The sequence below is a fragment of the Camelus ferus genome, chromosome 16, assembly GCF_009834535.1.
Source record: "Camelus ferus isolate YT-003-E chromosome 16, BCGSAC_Cfer_1.0, whole genome shotgun sequence".
NCBI classification, from domain to species: Eukaryota; Metazoa; Chordata; class Mammalia; order Artiodactyla; family Camelidae; genus Camelus; species Camelus ferus.
Genome location: NC_045711.1, coordinates 12,841,805 through 12,862,829, shown reverse-complemented (window position 1 = coordinate 12,862,829; position 21,025 = coordinate 12,841,805). Strand labels below are relative to the sequence as shown.

General features: G+C 43.1%; 1 protein-coding gene across 1 annotated transcript in view; it reads left to right on the top strand.

The window, feature by feature from the left end:
* Nucleotides 1-756: 756 nt before the first annotated feature.
* The window catches only part of MYH10 (myosin heavy chain 10), a 119,206-nt gene continuing 98,937 nt past the window's right edge, over nucleotides 757-21,025 (top strand). Inside the window, 3 exon segments of the mRNA XM_032498764.1 lie at nucleotides 757-1,117; nucleotides 7,542-7,917; nucleotides 20,013-20,169. Of these exon segments, the coding sequence (XP_032354655.1) occupies nucleotides 1,059-1,117; nucleotides 7,542-7,917; nucleotides 20,013-20,169 (592 nt within the window). The 5' untranslated portion in view covers nucleotides 757-1,058.

Below are 21,025 nucleotides of genomic sequence, written 5' to 3'. Positions count from 1 at the left end.
ATTTTTTTGAAAAGATTTTGATAATGTTCGGTTTTTGTTAAGAGTAAATCATTCTTGTGACTTAAACTTAATTATATATAATTATTTAAGGGTCGTGTTGCAGTTGACTAGATATTGCAGACATTTCATAAAATATTTATTAACTTTGATTTTTCTGGTTTCCTTTCCTCATTTTGGAGCCTCCCCCACCCCACTCCGCAAGTCTCAAACATTTTCTAAGGCCTTTAAAAAGCTTATAGGCCCTAGGGGATAAGACAGACCTGCAGAACTTCCTCACAGCCCCTCTCACGTAGGGACCTCTTTTGAATGAATGAACGAATAAATGAACGAACGAATTAACAAGGTGAAGTCTTTTTCCCAAGTCTCCTCTTCAAGGTGGGTTCGCTTCTCAATCTTCTGGAATCTCAGCCCGGCCTGGAGGCTGCGTAGGGAGGCCCCTCCACTCGCAAACCCAAAACCGCAGCAGCGGAGGAAGCTGTCCGGCGCCCGGCGCTCCGCCGGCCTGAGCAGGGTCAGGCCGGGCCCGGGGTCGCGACAGCGGCCTGAGAGCGGACCGCAGCCGGGCCCCTGCAGAGCGGGTGCGCATGGGCAGAGCTGCACTCCAGCCTGCCTCCCCTCCCCCACTGCAGGTGAGCCGCAGAGCCGGGGCCCCCAACCCCCGCAGCCCCGGGGGTGACGTCAGGCCTCTGGACCGCGCTCCAGCCCCGCCCCTACAGGCAGCGCCCCGGGCCAGCGACTCCGCGGTGGAAGCCGGTCCCGCTGCGGGACACGCCGGCTGCGACGGGCAGAGGAGGCGGCGAGGCGCTCGCCCTACTGGGCTGGAGCCGCGGCCCCACGCCAGGGCCAGGCGCGTCCAGGCGGAGCTCAGGGCTCCTGCCGCGGCACACCTGCCCCACCGCCAGCACAGCCGAGGCCGCCGCGGGATCCGCACCCGCTGCCCCGCGGGACCGCCGGGCGCCCAGCCAGCCTCAGCTGTCCATCTCCGCCGAGCCAGCCAATCGCCCGCGATTGCCCCGGCCGCACCTCCTGGAATCTCTGACGGGCGTGCGGCGCAGCCTATGAGATGGGGGCTTCGGCGGCCTGGGCTGGGAGCGGGAGCCAATGAGCATCATTTCAGGTGGGTGGAGGGAGCGGACCTCGGGAAGGTAGCTTCGTTCGGGTTGCTAACGTCTTCCCTTGGAGATGGGCGCGCAAACCGACCAGTGGGTCTGGGGGCGGTGGTGACGGGCGTGGAGCTGGCCCAATGAGGGTGGGAGTGGGTGGGGCAGTCCGGAGTAGCAGTGCTAAAGGAGCCCGGCGGAGGCAGCGGTGGGTTTGGGACTGAGGCGCCGAATCTGTGGTCGCGGCTGGGGACGTGCGCCGGCGCCACCATCTTCGGCTGAAGGTGAGAGGTGCGGTGCCGGGGTCCGAGTGCGGCGGCCAGGGACCGGGGGACGGTTTTGTGGGGGAGGGAAGGATCCCGGGCTGGGGCCCAGGGCGACTCTGGAGGGCAGGAACGAAGCTGAAGCGGGAGCTAGAGAGGACAGAAGGGGCTCTGGGCGGAGGGTTTGTGCTGCGGCGGCCGTAGATTCGTGCGAGGAAGGACCTTGTGGGGTGGGTAACGGCACCCCAGTGGGTGGAGAGACCCCTAGAGAGCCGGGAAATGAGGTCTTGAGGGTGAGACCTCTGCAGGGATTCGGGCCTGGGTGTGCGAGAGGACGAGCCCTCGGGGGCTAGGGATGAAAATCTGGGGGTGGGCATGTGCGGACCTGGTACTCGGCGTGCGGGATCCTTGGGGCGCGGGGTTGGGGGCCCTCGTGCCCTGGTAGGGGTCCCGGGGGGTCCCCCGAGTCTGTGCCTGCCTCCTGGGAGGGGAGGGAGTCCTGGGGCGGGCTGGAAAGCGCCATCCCAGTTGGGGGTGGGGGTCGCTGGACGGGAAGGGCCCCTGGGTGGGTTGCAGGGTAGATTAGGCCGGGTCCAGCACCCCGAGTGCCGTCAGGGCTTCGCCGCGGGCTCGGAAGGCGGGCGGCGCGCGGGGACCTGTGGGGTGGAGGGACCGGAGGGCTAGGCTGCTCACGGCTCGGGAGGCGCGCGGCGGATGAGGGTCTGAGCAGCCGGCCGCCAGCCCGGGGGAGGGTCGGGCTCCGCTGGTCCTGGGGAAGTAGGGCGGGAGCGGGGGCGTCTTACCACGCGCTCTGTGGACGGCGGGGGCCGGGGGTTGACGCCGGGCAAGGCCCGGGCGGTTTGGGGGGGCGAGGCGGGAAATGCGGCGGGGGCGCGCTGCAGCAGGGCGGCCGGGGGGAGGGTCAGCCCTGCCTCGGGATCCCTTTATTGTGTAAGTGATCTGGGAATGGCTCGCCGCCGAGTCTCTTCCTCGCCTTCGTGCAGTTGGGGTCACACCCTGATCCCATAAAATCGGCCTGGAATGGGGTCGAAGGGAAGTTGCAGGCGCGGAGTCCCGGCGTTCGCAGGGGCTTTGTGGGCCTGCGGTGGGCAGATGCGGCCCAGGGACCGGGGAGGCCCCCAGCCTGGCCTGCCTGGGAACTAGGGCCTTGGGAAGGAGATTGGCGACTCGGCGGGTCCGAGCTCAGCTGGTGAGTTTTGGGGAACGTGGCCTCTGCCTGTGACCGTTATCTCTGTTTCTTAGGGCCTCTGCAGCTCCCTTCAAGATCACTGCGGTTGATGGAAGGGGGTGGGGTGGGGTGGGGTAGGGGAAAGCAGGCGGGCTAGATCCAGACGGCAAATGAAACAAAGACTGCTGTTTTCGCTGAATAGTATAATACTAAATATAATACTTCAGCTTTGCTGAGATTTTGTTTTTTTAACATTGAAACTGAGGATTCTTTGAGTCAGGCTTAATAATTCTTGGTAGTATCTCACTCTGGAAAACTTTAATCTATTTATTGTTTTATTGCCTTCATCAATCTGCTCTTATTAATTGCCCTTTAAGTCCCATGCTTTTGATGTTTGAGTGTGCCCTGTCTGTCACGGCTTCTGGAAAAGTGGCCATTTTATGCATCTCCTTACTTCTGCATCTTAAATTCAGTTCTTCCCCGTCCTTATCTGGAGAAAGCATATGGTGTAATTGTGCGATATAGCACCAGCTTCTGCAGCGAAGGGATGTGACCCCAGAGCTTGGCTTTTTATTTGGGCTCCTTGGGGAAATCATTTCAATGAAGACAGGCTGGATGGAAGGTGAGATGGAGGAAATTTTGAAGGGCACTCGTGGTACAGTGAAAGATTGTAGCTTCAGCGGTTCATACACTTTCTTGTCATATATGAAGAATAAAAATTCCTGGTGTTGGCTCTACATTTCAGAAATATTTAACACAGTATAAAGATACTGAGAGATGGCTTGGGCCATGAATAGTGAGTGCCCTTTTGCATTTGGTTTGTATTTCTGCTCATTCAGTTAAACAGAATTTTGATAAATTAACAGACTTGCAGGTCTCTGTAATGTAAGTGACCTCAGTGGCAGGATTACACAATTTGGAACAATTCTGTTTTAGTTTCTCTGTCTTAGAGGGATGCTTTATTATGGATAATTTATCCATTATTTTTGTTTGGGTTTTTATATGCAAGGTATTCATAAAACTGTTTTCCTGTGTAGTAGGTGCTGGGAGACAGTTGAGAAGTTTGCTGGGTGGTATTTCAGTAATGGCCTCGGAGATGGAGCCCCAGGGGTGTGTGTGTCTAAAACCAATGAAGGGAATAGGGCTTTGTCTCTGTAGAGGGCTAATTCATATACAGATAAATGATTTAACTGTGAGTAGGCAGTTACTTCGAATGACACCAAGAACCTTCAGATTATCTTTATGTCTGTTGCAAAGAGGTTCCTATTTATTCCTTTTCTTACTAATATACGTTTTTTTCCTATAAAATATAAAGCCTCTGCCAGATTGTGCTGATGTGTTCATTGGCTGAGCCTATAGTCTTGAAGGCATCATTGATGATTGAGAGGCAGGATGTCCTGTACCACGTGCCCTTCAAAATTTCCTCCCTCTCAACCTCCATCCTTCCAGCAGGTGCCCTGGAGCTGAACTCTGTCTGGGTTTACTCCCAGCTCTGCTCCTTGTTAGATTAGCTCTGTGGCCTGAACTCTGGGCTGGTCATTGGCTTTCTCTGTACCTCAGGTTCCTCATCTGTAAAATGGAGATACTAGTGGAGACAGTAATATTACCTACCTCTTAGGGCTGTTGTGAGGATTAAGAGTTGATACATCAACTGCTTAGAGTAGTGCCGGGCCATAATTAGTGATCTGTAACAACAGTGTTGGCTGTTTTTAAAATTCTAGTATGATCCTTTCCATAAGGCAAAGCATTTGGGAGCGGTTTCCCTCTTAAATATCAGCATTATCAAGGTTGGAATGGAATTAGAAAAAATACAGCATATTTGGCAACCACAAGTGAAGAGGTAAAATGAAGGAAGCATCTTCCCGGGCCTCATGGGCTCTGTGGACCAAACAGGGCTTTGAGCACCTCCTACCTGCCAGGTCCTCTGTTAACAATGGTGACAGAGGGTGAGGAGACTGCCAGAAAGTCAGTACACATGTTAGGAGAAGGAGGATTAAATTGCCAGGTTGACCTGAAAAGAACTTCTGAAAGGGTGGCATTCAGGTCAGGATTTGAAGGAATGGTAGGTTTGGGGTTATGGAGGAGAAGCTGAAGCTTACTATGAGGGTGGGGGCCACTCATATAATATTGATCAATAAATAGGTGTATAGATCCCCTCCTGCAGACCACGCAGTAGGCTTCCCAGACGGCAAGGACAGGAAGCTGTCCTCATCGTGTTTAGCTAGTTGTAGAAAATTCTGGAAAAGTAGTTTGTAATCCCACTACCCAGTGAAGACCCAATGAATATTTGTTCCTTTAAGAAAAAAAAAAAGTGTATATGTGATTTTCCCCAGCAAAATAGGGGGCATATTGTAATTACAGTTTTGTGATCTATTGATATTTTTCTTATATTAAATTGCAAGTGTTCCCCACCTTAAAAAAGTACATACTGATAAATTTAAAAGGTGTTGATTTGATCAAAGAATTTAAAAATCCATAATCTACTTTAAAAAAAAACCTGCCCTAGAAATGACCTGTTAAGTTATTCTAATTTATAGTCACTTGCTCAATCTAAGCATACAATTACACGCCCAATGTAAAATTAAAGAAATGTGTGCGTGCCTATTGGCAGCTAGACAGTTTCCGAAGTGTTGTGTAGGATATACAGTTTATACCTAATAAGAATAATCAGAGTAACTTGTTATCATATTTTGTTCTAGTTGGATATTTTCTCTCTTAATGGACTGTCCTTCCTAAGGCGGAGTGTGGGTCCTGTTTTCTGTATCCAGATTCATCCAGGGTGATTCCCACTTCAGAGCCCTCCTCCCTTTTTCCTAGCAGCAGGTGGTGCACAGGTTGGGAAGACAAAAGCTGTTAATAGTCTTATTAGTGCAGTCCATAGGGGTGATGGCCTTTGAAACCATTCTTCAACATGAACATGTGTGCACGAATATTTTCTTTATTGCCTTCTCCCACATGGATGCCTAAGAAGGCAACTGCAAGTTTAGTTAGAAAGGATGCTAGTGATTCTGTTGGTAGAAGTCTTATTTTTACGTTTTGCGATTTTTTTTTTGCTTTATTCGGTTTTGATTTTTGTTTTATCCAGGTTTATACTCCTTAGAATGTTAGCGTATTCTTTAAATCAGGTGATGAATTAGTCTGGAATATTAGCCTTCAACCTTTTTTCCTACCCCAACATACGTGGTAGTAGCTGTGGATCACCATGGCAACCAGAGAACTGTGGAGCAGTGGTTCTCAAAGTGTGGTCTCAGGACCGGCAGGATCAGCAGCATTGGGGAATTTGTTAGAAAGGCAAATTATCAGTCTCTCCACTCCAGACCTACTGAATAAGAAACTCTGGGACTAGAACCCAGCAATCTGTATTTTAATAGGCCTTTTAGATGTTGCCCGAGTTTGAGAACCATGCTCTAGGGCAGGAGTGTTTGTAATCCTTTACATTGTAACAGCTAGTTTCTGAAGAATCTTAGCTATTTCATTCTAGTAAACTCTTACTGGGGCTGAAAGGGCTAGTCTCTACACCTACTATGAACGATTCATCTTTTAGGACAAAGATAATTAGGCCCCTTTAAAACTCTGAAGAAAGAGCATTCTCCTTAGAAAAGCCCAGATATACAAAAAAATTGTACAACATTTTTATACCATTTCAGTGATTTCATGGAGCTTGAAATTTGACTCACGGTGGAGAACCTTTTCACGACTCTGGACGACTGTGATTTTCCCTGCGGCCTTCTATCCTCTTGCCTAACTGAGAATCCCCATCATTTTGGGGAGAGGGAAAAGTTGGGAGGATCTGATAGAGCCAGGGTAGTTACTCATTTGGCTTCTCACACTGATTTGGATGAGATTTGAGATAACCTGGACTTGGGAGTAATAACAAAAGTGTTTAATGATGGTATTGGATGCCAAAAGGATGTTGTCAGGCAGGACTGATGAGTCACATCAGAAAGGTGAGTGAGTCAATTACCCAAGTTTAAGAGGAAAGAAAGCTTAAGAGTACCATGTATGGACCCCCAGCTGACAGCCCCTTAGGAGCCAACAGTAACTGAGCACTAAACAAACCACTTAGGTCTTGGGATACATTAATTGTAAAAGTCACGGAAACAGTGCTTTCCCCAGTGTGGCCTAAGGCTGTGAATGGTTCCTTTTCCTCCTGCGCTGTTCAGACTGTTAACTGGAATGTTATGCTTGCTTCAGGGCCCCACGCTCTAAAGGGGACATAAACACATGGCGTCTGTTCAGAGACGAGAGACCAGGGTGGCGGAGTGAGTCTCGATGAATGACGGATGCAGAGGAGGAGACGAGGGCGTGGGAGCAGCTGCAGGAATGGGAGTGGGGACCTGAATAGCCTCCATCACATACTTGAAAGGCTGTCATGTGAAGCCAAGTGACGCTTGTCTTCTGTGGCCTCATTTGATCACGTGGGGACCACGGGGGCCACAGAGAAGCTGCGGGGGGACTGACTTGTAAGGAAGGACTTGGAGTCTGTTGTGTGCGGGTGGAAGGGGAGGCCCGGTGTAGACCTGATGGTTGGCTCTCCTGGCGGCCCCCGTGCTCCCTTGTGGCTGCATCCTGGTTTACACTAACTCCAGCACCACCCTGGGGGCCTTTTATTGTGAATCTTTGTTTGCTTTCTCTTCATTTTCCTTTCCCTCCTTAACTCCCTGTTTAATTTGTGGTGAGGGTGAAATAGGAGATGGAGAGAGGAGAAGAGTCAAACTGGAGCTGCGCTTTTTCCTTCTGCTTGTTTTTCAGCTCAGTCACTGAGGGCACATCTTGAGTGGTCTTCAGACAACCAGAGTCATAATTTGTGGTCACCCCTGAAATTTACCTTGGAAACTCGGTTAGGATGGCCATGAAGAGAAATACCCCAGCTCCTTAACTCAGCGTTCATGTTTACCAAAGGTTTTGTTTTCAGTTTCTTAGAAGAGGAATATTTGTGAATCCGTTTGTTTTTAAACGTCTGACTTTGTCCTCCTCCTTTTCTCTTAGAGGCAGTTGCTCTTGGATCCTCCTGTTTCCAATGGCGCAGAGAACTGGACTGGAAGATCCAGAGAGGTATCTCTTTGTGGACAGGGCTGTCATCTACAACCCTGCCACTCAGGCCGATTGGACGGCTAAAAAGCTAGTGTGGATCCCATCGGAACGCCATGGTTTTGAGGCAGCCAGTATCAAAGAAGAGCGGGGAGATGAAGTCATGGTGGAGTTGGCGGAGAATGGAAAGAAAGCCATGGTCAACAAAGATGATATTCAGAAGATGAACCCACCTAAGTTTTCCAAGGTGGAGGATATGGCAGAATTGACGTGCTTGAATGAAGCTTCCGTGTTACACAATCTGAAGGACCGTTACTATTCAGGACTTATCTATGTAAGTATGCCCTCTCAGCAGTCACGGGAACTGGTCCCTGGGCGTTAGCGGAAACTGTACAGGCTCATAATCAAATGAGAATGTGGAATACTCATGCCCTCTGTTTAACATTACTGTTTCTACTAAAGATAGATTGTCTCTTGCTTGTCCAAGTCTTGCTTTGCTTTAAGTCTTAACACATAATTTTAAATAATCCAGTCTGCAATTAAATATGCTAAAATGGCATTTGAAGACTTTTGTAGCGGTTCTCTGGAGCGTCATAAGCTGGGGGAGAGCACGTGGCAGAAAGAGCAGGGAGTTTAGTATGGCACTAAGAGTTGCACTAATGGTTGGATAGCAGATTGGTAGGAAATCTGTGTGTGTAAAGTGGTGGGGCTGCAAGCCTTAGAGGTTCCATGAAGAGCGAGAACCAGGTCACTGGGTACAGGGAGGTGGGAAAGGAGAATGCTGAGGTTTTTAAGGGGAAACACTTTAGGATGAGATTGAGGCTGGGGTTGTCCTGTGGTTAGCAGTTGACACATATGTTGCAGCCACTGACAATGTCGCTGACCATACAGAAGTTACTGAAAATAAGAAGGGAAGAGATTGAGTTGAGAAATGCAAACCAGACAATGGAAAAGTTGAGAATGCCAAGAGGTCTGAAACAATGGTAGACACAGGGGGCAATGATTTAAAGAAGGCAGGGTAGATGGAACATAGATTTCGAATGAAGAGAAAAAGAAAAGTTGACATTGTAATGGGCTGAATTTGGAAAAGAGAAGTTGAGTTTTATGCAAAGGGTGTGCTACTATTGCTCATTCATAATTCCAGACTTCAGCAAATCAGAAGCCGTCTTCCCATAGGAATCAGTGTGTTTAGTGAAATTTACTGGGCACCTCCTTTGTTCTAGGTGCCGGCGAGGGTGTGGGGAACAGGCCAGGACAGGCGCCTGGCTTCGTGATCCCATAAGGAGATGAAACAGGACTATGGGATGGAGTAAGTGGGAGGATGCGTCCGTGAAGGGGTCTTGGAGAAGGTAGCATCTGAGCTGGAATCTCACTGATAGGAGCGAGCTTGCCATGGGAAAATCAGAATGAATAGTGCATTCATGACCTTTGCCAGAGTAGTTTCAGTCAAGCCTGATGGTTTCTCTCTCTCTTTTTTTTCTCTCTGTGAGTTAGGATGCAGAGTAAGAGAGTAAGAGGCACTAGGGCTGGGAAGATGGCTTGAGGAGAAATGGGTCAAGTTTGGAAAGAGAGGAAGCCAAGGATAAGGAGAGGGACTCTTGAAGAGCAGTGCAGGGAATCCAGCTGAGATGGAGTAACGGAATGTGTGAGACGGCCACGTTTTTGTCTAGAGAGAGGAAGTGAGAAGATGGGAAATTAAGAGATTGTGGTCAGATCATAATTTTGACACCTGAGATTGGAGAGGTGGGTGGATTATGGATGACATGGGCTGCAGTGAACTGTGAAGGGCCAGAAGTGTGGAGACACAACCGAAAAGTTGTGGACCCCTGGTGTGGAAAGGGAGCCCGTCTTTCCCTCCGTCCCCCACCCTGACCTTGTGACCTCTGCAGGGAGGAGAGAGGAGGGAAATGGGAAGGGGAAGGAGACTGTGGGTAAAAGGGAAGGAGAAAGGAGATAGTTTATTTGTAGCCATTCCTCATGATAATTCTAAGACTTTGCAAGTATCTTTTATTGAGTTTGTTTGATTTTTTTTTTTTCCAGCTTACTTCAGGGACAACATGAGTGAATTTTTGAGTTGTTAATTTTTTTTGTTTTGTTTTGTTTTGTGCGGGGGGTGGTGGTGGTGGTGTAGGTAATTAGATTTGTATATCATTATTATTTTTTAAATGGAGGTACTGGAGATTGAGCCCAGGACCTGCATGCTAACTAAGCACGCACTTTACCGCTGAGCTGTACCTTCCTCCCCAGTTTCTGAGTTTCTTTTCAAAGCGTGGCTCCATGGTCTTTACAGAAGGAGAATCTGAGTTTTTCTTGAAATACTAAGATGACAACAGAGGTGATGGTTTGGGAGGGTCATACCCTAGAAAGGGTTCCTGTGGAAGATTTAAGTTGGAGCACTTGACTCTAAAGAAACCTATTAGGAGAATGGGGCTGTGGATGGCCACGGTTGCTAAGCATTTGAGTGGAAGGTGTATTGGGCTTTGGGATTTACATGCAGTTGAAATTGGTCACTTGAGGTGCCATGATATAGACACTGCAATAACTTAGGTAGGACCTTTTGGGACATATTGCTATAGATAAGATATAATGTATGTTCATTTAATTAAGTTAGGTTACTGACCGGTTTAGTTGTATTATTTCCTTTTATTTTCCTTGGGTTTAATTTCCCCGGCATCTGGCTTCTCAGGTTATTAATTTTTATCTTTCCTAATAAAACCATTTACAAACTGTAAATGTCTTCTCTGCTATTTAGTTCACTTCACACATTTTGACATGTAGTATTTTTATTATTCGGTTCTAAACATTTTCTAATTTCCATTATTTCTTCTTTCCTATGAACCACTTAAAAATATACTTTTAAAATTCTTAAGTATTGGTTTTCAAGTTATCTTTCTATTATTGATTTTTAAATTAATTGCATTTTAGTTAAAGGATATAGTCCATAGAATTATCTTTCCTTGTTTTTGCTGAGGCTTGCTTTGTGTAGCACATTGTCAGTTTTTATGAGTGTTCTTGTAAGTTTGTAAAGAGTACGTATTCTCTTACTGTTGGGTGTGGCATTCATTAGACTACACTTTTTAATTGTGTTTGAACTGTTAATTTTTGTCTTCTTAGTCTGTCTATTGAAAAGTGTCTCAAAATCTCCCAGTGTGTTTTATCAATTAAGTATGCATTCCTCACTGAAATTTGACACAACATTGTAAAATGATTATAAGTCAATAAAAAGTCAAAAGGTAAAAAAAAAAAAGTATGCATTCCTTAAAAATATAGTTTAGTTTTGCCTGTTGATGAATTTTTATATGAATGAATCTCATAATATATAACCTTTTGTGTCTGTATTTTGATCAGCATCACATTTTTAAGGTTCACCTGTATTACTTTGTGTCGATGTAATTCAGTATTTCTCAAATAGTGCTCTGCGGACTACTTGGGTTTCTTTAAGACCCTTTCATGAGATCCTTGAGGTTAAAACTATTTTCATGATTATTGAAGACTTGACTTGCCCTTTCACTCTTGACATTGGTACGGATGGATGGTGCAAAGGCAGTGGTGAGGAAAACTGCCTACACCTTGTCGTGAATAAAGGTGGTGACCCCAAACTGTTACTGGTGGTCGTTCTAATCCAGTTTCACTCAAGAATGTCCTTGATAAAACAGCAGAAATGATTGGCTTTATTAAATCTCAGCTCTTGAGAAACCCATCTTTTAATATTCTGTGTGATGAACTGAAAAGCATGCATAAAGCACTTCTGCTGCATACTGAGCTCTGATGATTGCTTGAAGAAAAGCATGTGTGTAGTTATTTGAGTTGCAAACTAAATTGGCTACTTTTTGTACAGAATACCATTTTTGTTTAATATTGGCTCATCCATAAGCTGTGGTTAATTCGCATTGGGGTATTTGGCAGGCATGTTCTTGAAAATAAACGAAGTGAGCCTGTTACTTCAAAGAAAACAGTTGAATACATTTGTTGACAATGATAAAATGTGAGTTTTCACTTGAAAATTAGAATTTTGGAAATTTTTGTCTACCGCTGTGAAGTTGACAGCTTGTCAGTACTTAAAACCTTTCTGATGAGATAGATGGCAATATTAATGATTTTTTTTAATGTCCTATAGTGTGAAATGTCATCATTTGGAAGACTTACATAATTCATTGAACCAGAGTTTTCCAGATGATGTGTACATGATGATACCAAATCACACCTGTGTAGAAGTTGCGTTCAGCACGCTAGATTAGCCAGTGGATTTGATATATGTAACAGTATGGAAAGTTCATTGGTGGGTGTCAGATGCTACTTTGCATCTGATCTCTAGGAAATTCTCACTTGTCGAGTTTTGGTGTAGTATCAAAGGAGAAGACCTACAATTACCTGGAAAGACTTAACTACTCCCTTTTCCAGCTAAATAATAGTCAGAAGAACTATTGGTATAAGTTGGTATAAGGATAATTTTCTTTATATACTTCAGTAAAAACCACGTCCAATAGATTGAATGCAGAAATAGATATGAAAATTGAGCTGTTTTCTATTAAGCCAGACAATGAAAGATTTGCAAAAATATAAAATAGTACCACTTTTCTCACTTTTATCTTGGAAAATGAGAGGTTATTTTTCATAAGAGATGTTATTTATATTAACATGTATTTTAAATAAATACAAGTTTTAAAACTCAGTTTATTCATATATATATGTATGTACATATATTTATATATAAATATATAAAACAAAAGATCTTTGGTCTCATTAACAATTTCTAAGAGTGATAAAGGGCCCTGAACTGTAAAAGTTTGAGTATTTCATTCATTTTTGTTGGAACGTAATGTTCCATCGTAAGATTTTTTTGACCCAATTTATTTGACCCGCTCAGCTGTTTCTGGACATTTTTTTTTTCCAGTTTGGGGCTGTTACAAACATTGTTTCAGCAAACAGCTTTAAACATGCGCACGTGCACAAAAGCATGGCCTTTTTCTGGGAGGTGTGTAACTAAGAATGGAATTTCTGGGTTGTATAGGACATGCCTATCTTTAACTCCTATCTTCAGCTTTTCTAGATGATGCCTAAGTTAGTCAGATTCCAGCAGGAAATAGAAGGCCTTCAAACTAGGTATTCTGCTAATTTAATAAGGGGATGATTTACAAATATGTGAGCATAACAAATGCAGAAATCCTGCCGTATGCTGGCACTGGTGACGGCCAGGAGCCCTGGATCCATCTTGATCTTTAAAGGAGCAAAGTGCTGTTCCGTCTCCAGTGGGAGAGGATGGCTGTGTGGAGAGGGCTTCCTGGTGGGAATTGTGACCTTCTGTAGAGGGAAGCTGACAACTGGCAGGGAGCAAGCGGCCTGGGGAATAAACATCCTGCCTTCATCTTCCCCCTCACCCTGTCTCCTGCTGACTTCTCCCATTGCCTAACTCGGTTTGAAGCCAGTGAAGGGAATTTGATGATCTGTTTCTTAGGGTCAGCCTCACTTCCATTTGGAGTTGAATTCTGTGTATGGTAGAAGGTATGGGTAAGATTAATTACCCCCCTGCAACAGCTATTCAGTTGACCCAGTGCCATGTACTGAAACATAGCCCTCTCCACTGCTCTGAAGTGCCGCTTTGTCATAAATCAGGTGCCAGGTGCTCATAAATGTGCCCTTGACTCCCTATTCTGTTTCACGGGTCTGTGCGCCTGTCCTTGGGCTAATATTACATTGTCTTGATTATTACAGCTTTATACTATGTCGTGTCCAGTATGATAAGGTGTCTCATTTTTGTTCTTTAGGATTGTTTTGGCTGTTAGGTCTTTTGCATTTCAGTGTAATTTTAGAACCCGCTTGTCAGTTTTTCATACACAGACAGACATACATACATAACACACACACATACACACACAACCTTGTTGGAATTTTGATTGGGATTTTGTTGATTCTATAGATCAGTTTGGGGGAGAAATGAGATCTTTACAATATTTGATCTTCTAGTTCATGAGTATACCTATTTATTTAGTTCTTAATTTTTCTCCAAATGTTTTAGGTTTGTTTTTTGGGTTTTTTGTTGTTGTTGTTGTTTGAGAGTCTGTGTGCTTCTTTTGTTGGATTTATTTTTAGGTATTAGATTTTTTAATACTATTTAAGTGGTGTTTTAAATGTTGCTTTTAAGTTGTTAAGTTGTATTTCTACATAATGATGTAGAAATACGGTTACCATGGTTTTTTACAATTAATGTCTGTATATTGACTTTATATTCACCGACTTTACTTAAGTTTACTTACTGATTGTAATAGGTTAGCTGAAGATTCTTTTGAATATTGTATTGAACATGCTTCTGTTGTTTGCAAATACTGACAGTTTTATTTTTTCCTTTCCGATTCATATATACTGCTTTACAGCATTGCCTAGGACCTCCAGTAAATATTTGCTGAACAGTAGTGGTGATTGGAGGCATCTTCGTATCATTCCTGATGTCAGAGGGAAAGCTTTCAATATTTCACTATTTAGAATGATTTGTTTTGTTTTGAGTATTCTTTCAGCAGATTAAAGGAAGTTTCCTTATATTCCTAGTTTTTATCCTGCATGGATGCATTTTTAAAAGTCCTGTTTGGATATTAATTTATCAAATGTTTTTCCAGTATCTGATGAGATGATAGTGCGATTTTTCTGGTTATTTTGTTATCATAGTAAATTATATACTATATTTTTTAGTGTTAAACTCATCTCGTAAAGACCAAGTATTCTTTTTATATATTACTGGATTCCCAGATTGTGTTTGCTAATATTTTGTTTAGAATTTTTGCATCTATATTCATGAGTGAGATTGACTTAAAATTTTCCTTTCTTACAATGTCCTTGTCATATTTTGCTATCAAGATTATGCTGGCTTTATAAAATGAATCAGGGAATGTTTCATCTTTGTGTTTTTTTCAGGAAAAGTTTGGATAGGATTAATGTTATTTCTTTTTAAAACAATGTTACAGTTTTCTTTGTGGGAAAGTTTTCTTCCATAGATATAGAACTTTTCAGATTTAAGATTTTTGGTATCAGTTTTGATAACTGAGTTTTTCCTAGGATTTTGTCTGTTCCATGTAAAATTTGAAATTTATTGACACAAGGTTGTTCATAATACCCTCTTGTTTCATGTAGGATTTGTAGTGATGTTCTCTCTCATTCCTGAAACTGATCATCTGTTCTACGCTTTTTAAAATGTCTCACCAGAGGTTTATCAATTTAACTAATCTCAATCATGTATTTTAATTAGTTGCACATATTATTATCCAAGATAATAATACAAGGCAATAAAAGTAGACTCACAGGGGACCCACATAATTTGGATTTTAGTCGCAATTTATGTGCCAATTATTGTATATAAGAAATTGTAAAGGCAGTTTGAGGCCCTGGATGACATCAAGCTCATTCTAGAATTTTGCTCTGACCAGGCAGTTAGGTTGAGACGAGCATGCGTAGGTCAGTCAGGCCTTTACATCCTTCCCAGCTGGGCTTTGGGCTGGTCTGTTTCTGGTATACTCTAAACTCTTAGGTGTAGCATTCAGGGTCCCAGCTGAAAGCCTGGGGTGCTTGCTGTCCTCCTGGGTGGCCTTACATGCTGCTGGAAGCTCTGCTTATTTACTTGCTTTCTTAGCAACAGTTTTGGGGACTTGTAACTATTATCTGCCTAAAAAGAAAATAGCAGTAACTGTACCATCAAATAGTCAGTCACTGATCAGATTTTCCTAATGTCTCATAATTGTATATTATAGTTGGCCTATTCAAGTCGGGATCCAAACAAGGTCAATATATTATAATTGGTTGTTATTTCTCTTCTATATGACTCACCTTTTTTTTAAAAAGAAACAAAAGTCTATTGTGTTGTAGAATTTCCCATATTCTGGATTTTGCATTCCTGGGTGCTTCCTGTAAACTGGTAGTCCAGAGGCTTGATCCGATTTGGATTCAGGAGGCCCAGGAGGCCGGGTTGTCTCTCACTTGGTGATGTTGAGATGCTTCAGTGAGTCATTTTGGGTTTTATCGGCCTGATTTGTGCCTTTTACACAGGAGTGTTTGCCATTCACCTAGAGTTTTAGTGCCGGTGATGGGTGCTATCCTGAAGCATCATTTGATGAGGGAACAAGATGCTGATAGTCTAATGTCATCACACCTTCGGTGTTTATTAGCTTGATGAATTCTGTTAACTCATTGCATATTACCTGCCTCACACACACACACACGCGTGCGCGCAATTTTCTTCAAATTGATTTTATTTATTTAAAATTAATTTTTTTTTTGTTTTTTTTGGGGGTAACTAGGTTTGTTTATTTTCATTTATTTATTTTTTAATGGAGGTGCTGGGGATTGAACACAGGACCTCATGCATGCTAAGCACGTGCTCTACCACTAAGCTATACCATCCCGTCTTCAAGTTTATTTTTGATTATTGTTCTTTTTACAGAATTTTGACCTTTTTTTCCCAAAGAAGCAATAACAATTAAAATTTTTGTTATCGTTTCTCTGCTGTCAGTATTCATTTTTCCTAAGTATTTTAAATTGATTTTATCTTTGTACTTTTTATTATTTTATTTTTGCTTTACTTTTCTTTAAGAGTCTGTGTTATATTACATTCTGTTGCAGTCAAATCTATTGCCTAAAGTTTTCTTTTAGCTTTTTTTTTTTTTTTTTAGCATTTTGTAGAGAATGTCCACAGGTCATTTCCCTGAATATTCTGGGTGATGATTTTTTCCTTATTATATAAGGTTGTCATTTTAAAAAAAATTCACATAATGAATTTAATCTAGGTTTTGCAAATGGTGTGGGTGAATTAGTCTTTCTTCTCTCCTTTCCTTTCGGGTGGAGGTCTGCTTGCTTCTGAGAGCTCTTAGGATTGTGCAATGTTCCCCGCTCAGTACCCTGTTCCTAATAGGAGACTGTCGTAGCTGCTCCGTTGCATTGACATCTACACCTGCCTCCACTTCCTGCTTCTCTAATCCTTCAAAGCCATGAAATGATAACGTGTGCATATCTCTGCTTTCTTAACTGGAGGCCTGACACTAAAGGATGAGTAAAATTTCCCAGCACTGGGCAGGAGGCGGGGGTTCCAGGCAGTGATCAGCACAGATGGGAGCCTGGAGGCACAGCGCAGCACAGGGTTTCTAAAAAATTGCAAGTTTTTGTGCAAGTCTTTTTGTCTGTCTCTCTCAGGTAAGGTATATAATAACGTTACTTGGTGTCTAAAAACCTTTGCAGACTTATTCCTCCAGCCTTTGCAGTTCATTAAAATGTTCTCTTGGCTTTAGGATTCCGGTATTTCCAGCTGTTCCTGAGGTATTCTCCTGGGCTCCCCTGTTGTAATGCATCTCCTTTTAAGCACAGTCTCAGGATGTTAAAAGGGGATTCATTATCTTTCCCCGCAAATCAAATGATTCTCCTGTTTGACAGTGGCCTTTCCAGGCTCTAAAGCTTGACAACCTTGGCATCATCTGTAACTTGTGTCTTGAGTGATTTTTCTCTGTTCTGGGTTCCAAGTACTGCTGAGTCTCCATCCTGCTTTGTCCGTGACTCATCCCACCTCCGTCTGTGTCTTTCTCTTCTTGCATCCCGGCCAGTCACTGTGCTAGGACCGGTGGAGACATCTGAGCCTCCTGCTTCTCACCTCTTGCCCTTTCAATCCATTTTCCACGTGGCTGCCAGATTTATACTTTTTCAGAAAGACCTCTTTCCGTCCATCACTCTTCTCCCCTGATGCTCAGCCGCCCGGAGAGGACAACATCTAAATGGTTTCGTTTGCCTCTCTGGGCTCTTCTCTCACTTTCCATGGTCCAAACTGTTGTCAGCTCGACCGCTCTCCACTGTGTCGTGGATATACCCTGCCACCAAGTTTTACAGTCATCCCATGTTAATGGCAATTCCTTTATGCCTCCTTTCGACCCGATCATCTTTAAAAAGAACATCAAAGGTCATCTAGGTCTGGACTTTGCACCTGGTTTTACAGTTTCTGACAAGATGGCCGTGACTTTGAGTGCCCGGGGTTTCTTACGTGTGCCACTCCCAAGTGTCTCTGCTGTTTGTGATACCTGTTCATCTCTCTCTTTTTTTTTTTTTGTACCATTCTCTTTGTAGTGCCTTATTGTGTCTTTTTTTTTTTTAATGAAGTATAGTCAGTTTACAATGTTGTGTCAATTTCTGGTGTACAGGCACAGTACATTGTCTTGTTTCATACCTAGAGCGTATGTTTCTTGAAGGTGCTTAATTAATACCTTGTGTGGGTATTCAGATACTTAATAATGAAGTTTAATATGAACTTACGGCCTCCAGAGAAATTATTTTAATGACATAATGCCCTCCTGCCATATACCGTGGGGAAGACAAAAGTGATACAGTCCTGGTTCAGTTATCAGTTGTGCAGGAGCCCAACATTTGAGCTGATTTTCGAGGCAGAAGTTTAGCTCCTTCGGCACTTCCATTTAGCATTCCCACTGAAACTCGTATTACTGCTTCTCTTTGGCAAGCAGAGGACACTGATGATTATTCAACCTTGTTTTTTGATGACTTACTCATATTTGTGAGACTTATTCATCTTTGTAATCCTACTCCTCAGAAAAGTACCCAGCACATGGTAGACACACATGTTGGGATGATTTCTGATTACAGATGTCATTGTTATGATGTGTTACCATGCCTTACATGCCATGGGATGTTGATCTGGATTTGCGTATTTTAATTTTCTTGGAGTTGTTGTTTTGGCCAGCCTGTAATTATTTGCCTCTTACAAAAGAAAGTGAAGGGCAGAATTTGTAGCTTTGTGATAGACAGTTATCTCATTTCTGAATAAAAAAGTGGAGGCTGTTTATGTAACAATTCATTGGGATGTGGAGCTAGGATTTGTCGAATTTACTATGTATAAATTAAATGCAATAAAAGATATAAATGTTGAGACTGCCTCTCTTTGGTTTTCTCACCCTTAGTCAAATCTCTGTTTTTGTGTCCCTCGTTGCCTTTTTGTCCCGTGGGCGTCAGAGAGAGCAGAGCTAGTTAGACAGGAGGTTCGGTTGGTAGAAGGAGCCAGGCTGTGAGGGTGGGAGGCCTGAGAGCCAGCCCCATTTCTCAGGGATGTGATGCTGGACGGTCCCCCGGCTGTAGACCCCGGGTCAGCAAGGTGGGGCACGTCATTACAGCGGCCCCAGGCAAACAGGGGCGGTGTCCATCTGGTCAGTGCAGAAGTCAGGCAAACAGCCCAAATCGGTAAGCTCTGGGCGGAGCCCTCCCCTGCCTTTGTCCTCTTCCCGAGTGCTAATCTAGATCGGAAATCCATTCGGCCTCCAGTGGGAGGGGAGCAGAGATAAAGGAGAACAGCTCTAGAGGTGGCTCTGATCACTGAAACTTTTGGGCATCCTCTCTCCCCGTTTCAGCGTTCAGAATAGAGTGGGCTCGAGAGCGCCTTCTGGTGGCCGCTGCCGAAGGTTTCAGCCTTTCTGGCCCCCGCGGAGGTTGGAGTCCCCTCCGGACTCCCTGGGGAGTAGGCGTGGAGCCCAACATTACCACTCGACCCCTTTTCTGGGGTCCTCTTGCCTTTAGATGTGGTCTCCCCGAATCACCCGAAGGAAGAGGTCCGCTCCTAGTGTCCTCAGCCCCAGTGAGGCCCGAGCATCTGGCAGCAATCCTGACCGCTCTTGTTTTTCCCATAACTCCCAGAGTCAGTTCTCAGAAATCATTCTGTGTGAATTCAAAAACCCCAAAAGGCAAAAGTGCTCACAGTATTAATTCTGAGTAATGATTCACCCTATCTATCAGTAAAGTTTGTGTCTTCTAGACTGGCGGCTCTTAGGAATTATTGAGGGCCCCAAAGAGCTTTTGTTTACATGAGTTATTGACTGTGCTTAGAAATTAACATAAAATTTTCAAATATTTATCAATTCATTTAAAAATAAACATATAACAAGTTGTCATAAATTATTTTTATGGAAAAAAACAGTATTTTCCCCCCAAAAAAATCAGAAGAGAAAAATATCTCTTTAATAATAATCTTTTAAGATAATTATGGATATTCCTCTTTGATACTGTGCCCAAACTTGACAAATCGTATTTCCTTAAAGATTAGCTGCAACGTGGAATCTGAAACTTTAATGAACTTTTCACACCTTAGACACTCGTGAGAGAATGAGTATGAAAAGGCAAATGACATATTGTTTAAACAATGGCTCTGTGAAGCCATGAAGTATATATTATTATTTGCATTTGACAGATGAGGAAATTGACTCTGGGAAAGTACTACTTAATAAGCTATCTGTGGGAGAACAACTTGTGGTTTGGAATTGCCCGTTATGGGCTCGATTTAATTTTAGGGATAGATTAATTGTGCAGGATTACTGTGTGGTTTGTCTCCTGATTGTATTCTGTCTGATATACACAGTTGTTTCTGTTTCTGATTTTAACACTATATTTTATTTTTATCTATTCTAGACTTATTCTGGACTCTTCTGTGTAGTCATAAATCCTTACAAGAATCTTCCAATTTACTCTGAGAACATTATTGAAATGTACAGAGGGAAGAAACGTCACGAGATGCCTCCTCACATCTATGCTATCTCTGAATCTGCTTACAGATGCATGCTTCAAGGTAACTGGAAATGTCAGAATACTAAATACTCAGAAATTCTTAAATATAATTTGTTTTTTTTAATATCAATCTTCTATAGAGGGCTTTAAGTTTTTTATTTTTTAAAGATTAAAAAGGATGTGATGGGTATAACTCTGTGGTAGAACACATACTTAGCACACATGAGGTCTTGGGTTCAACCCTCAGTACCTCCATTAAAAAAAGGAAAAAAAGATTAAAAGAAAAATAGAAGATGATTATTGTAGAAAAATTATGAATTCTTAAGATTAGAGTGGGCAATATGGCCATTTTATTTTTTTATTTTTTATTATTTACTTGGTTGTTTTTATCGCAGGATATAGCCATTTTCTGTAGGCAGCTGGTAATTATGCCTGTTGCTTCACACATACTTCGTGTTAATTTTTATGTTAGAAAGCATCTAGTTTTTATATACATTTAATCTCCACCAGAAGCCAGTATAATCAAAGCTCAAATGCATTAGTTTTAAAAACCAACGGGAAGAATAATAGGAAAAGTGGATGCGTCATTGGGGAAAAGAAAGCTTAAAAAATATTTTTTATTTACATTCATGAAAAAGGACACAACAAAAGTTAATCAGCATGTGTCAAGTTGGTTGACTGTTTTCTTTTGGATTTAGAATGAAATAAAAATTTGAAGAGTCATTCGTTTGAATTAGGGCTTCATACACAGTGGTTTGTGGAGGGATGGACTTTTTTTCGAAAACTAGAAGGTAGCAGTTTTGAATGCATTTAACATTATTGCTCAACAAGACTGCGTTTAAACATAGGACTTCCTAGCACTATGTAAAATCTGTAATTACTCTCCGTCTCTCTCCTTTTATTTTTTAAAAAATAAA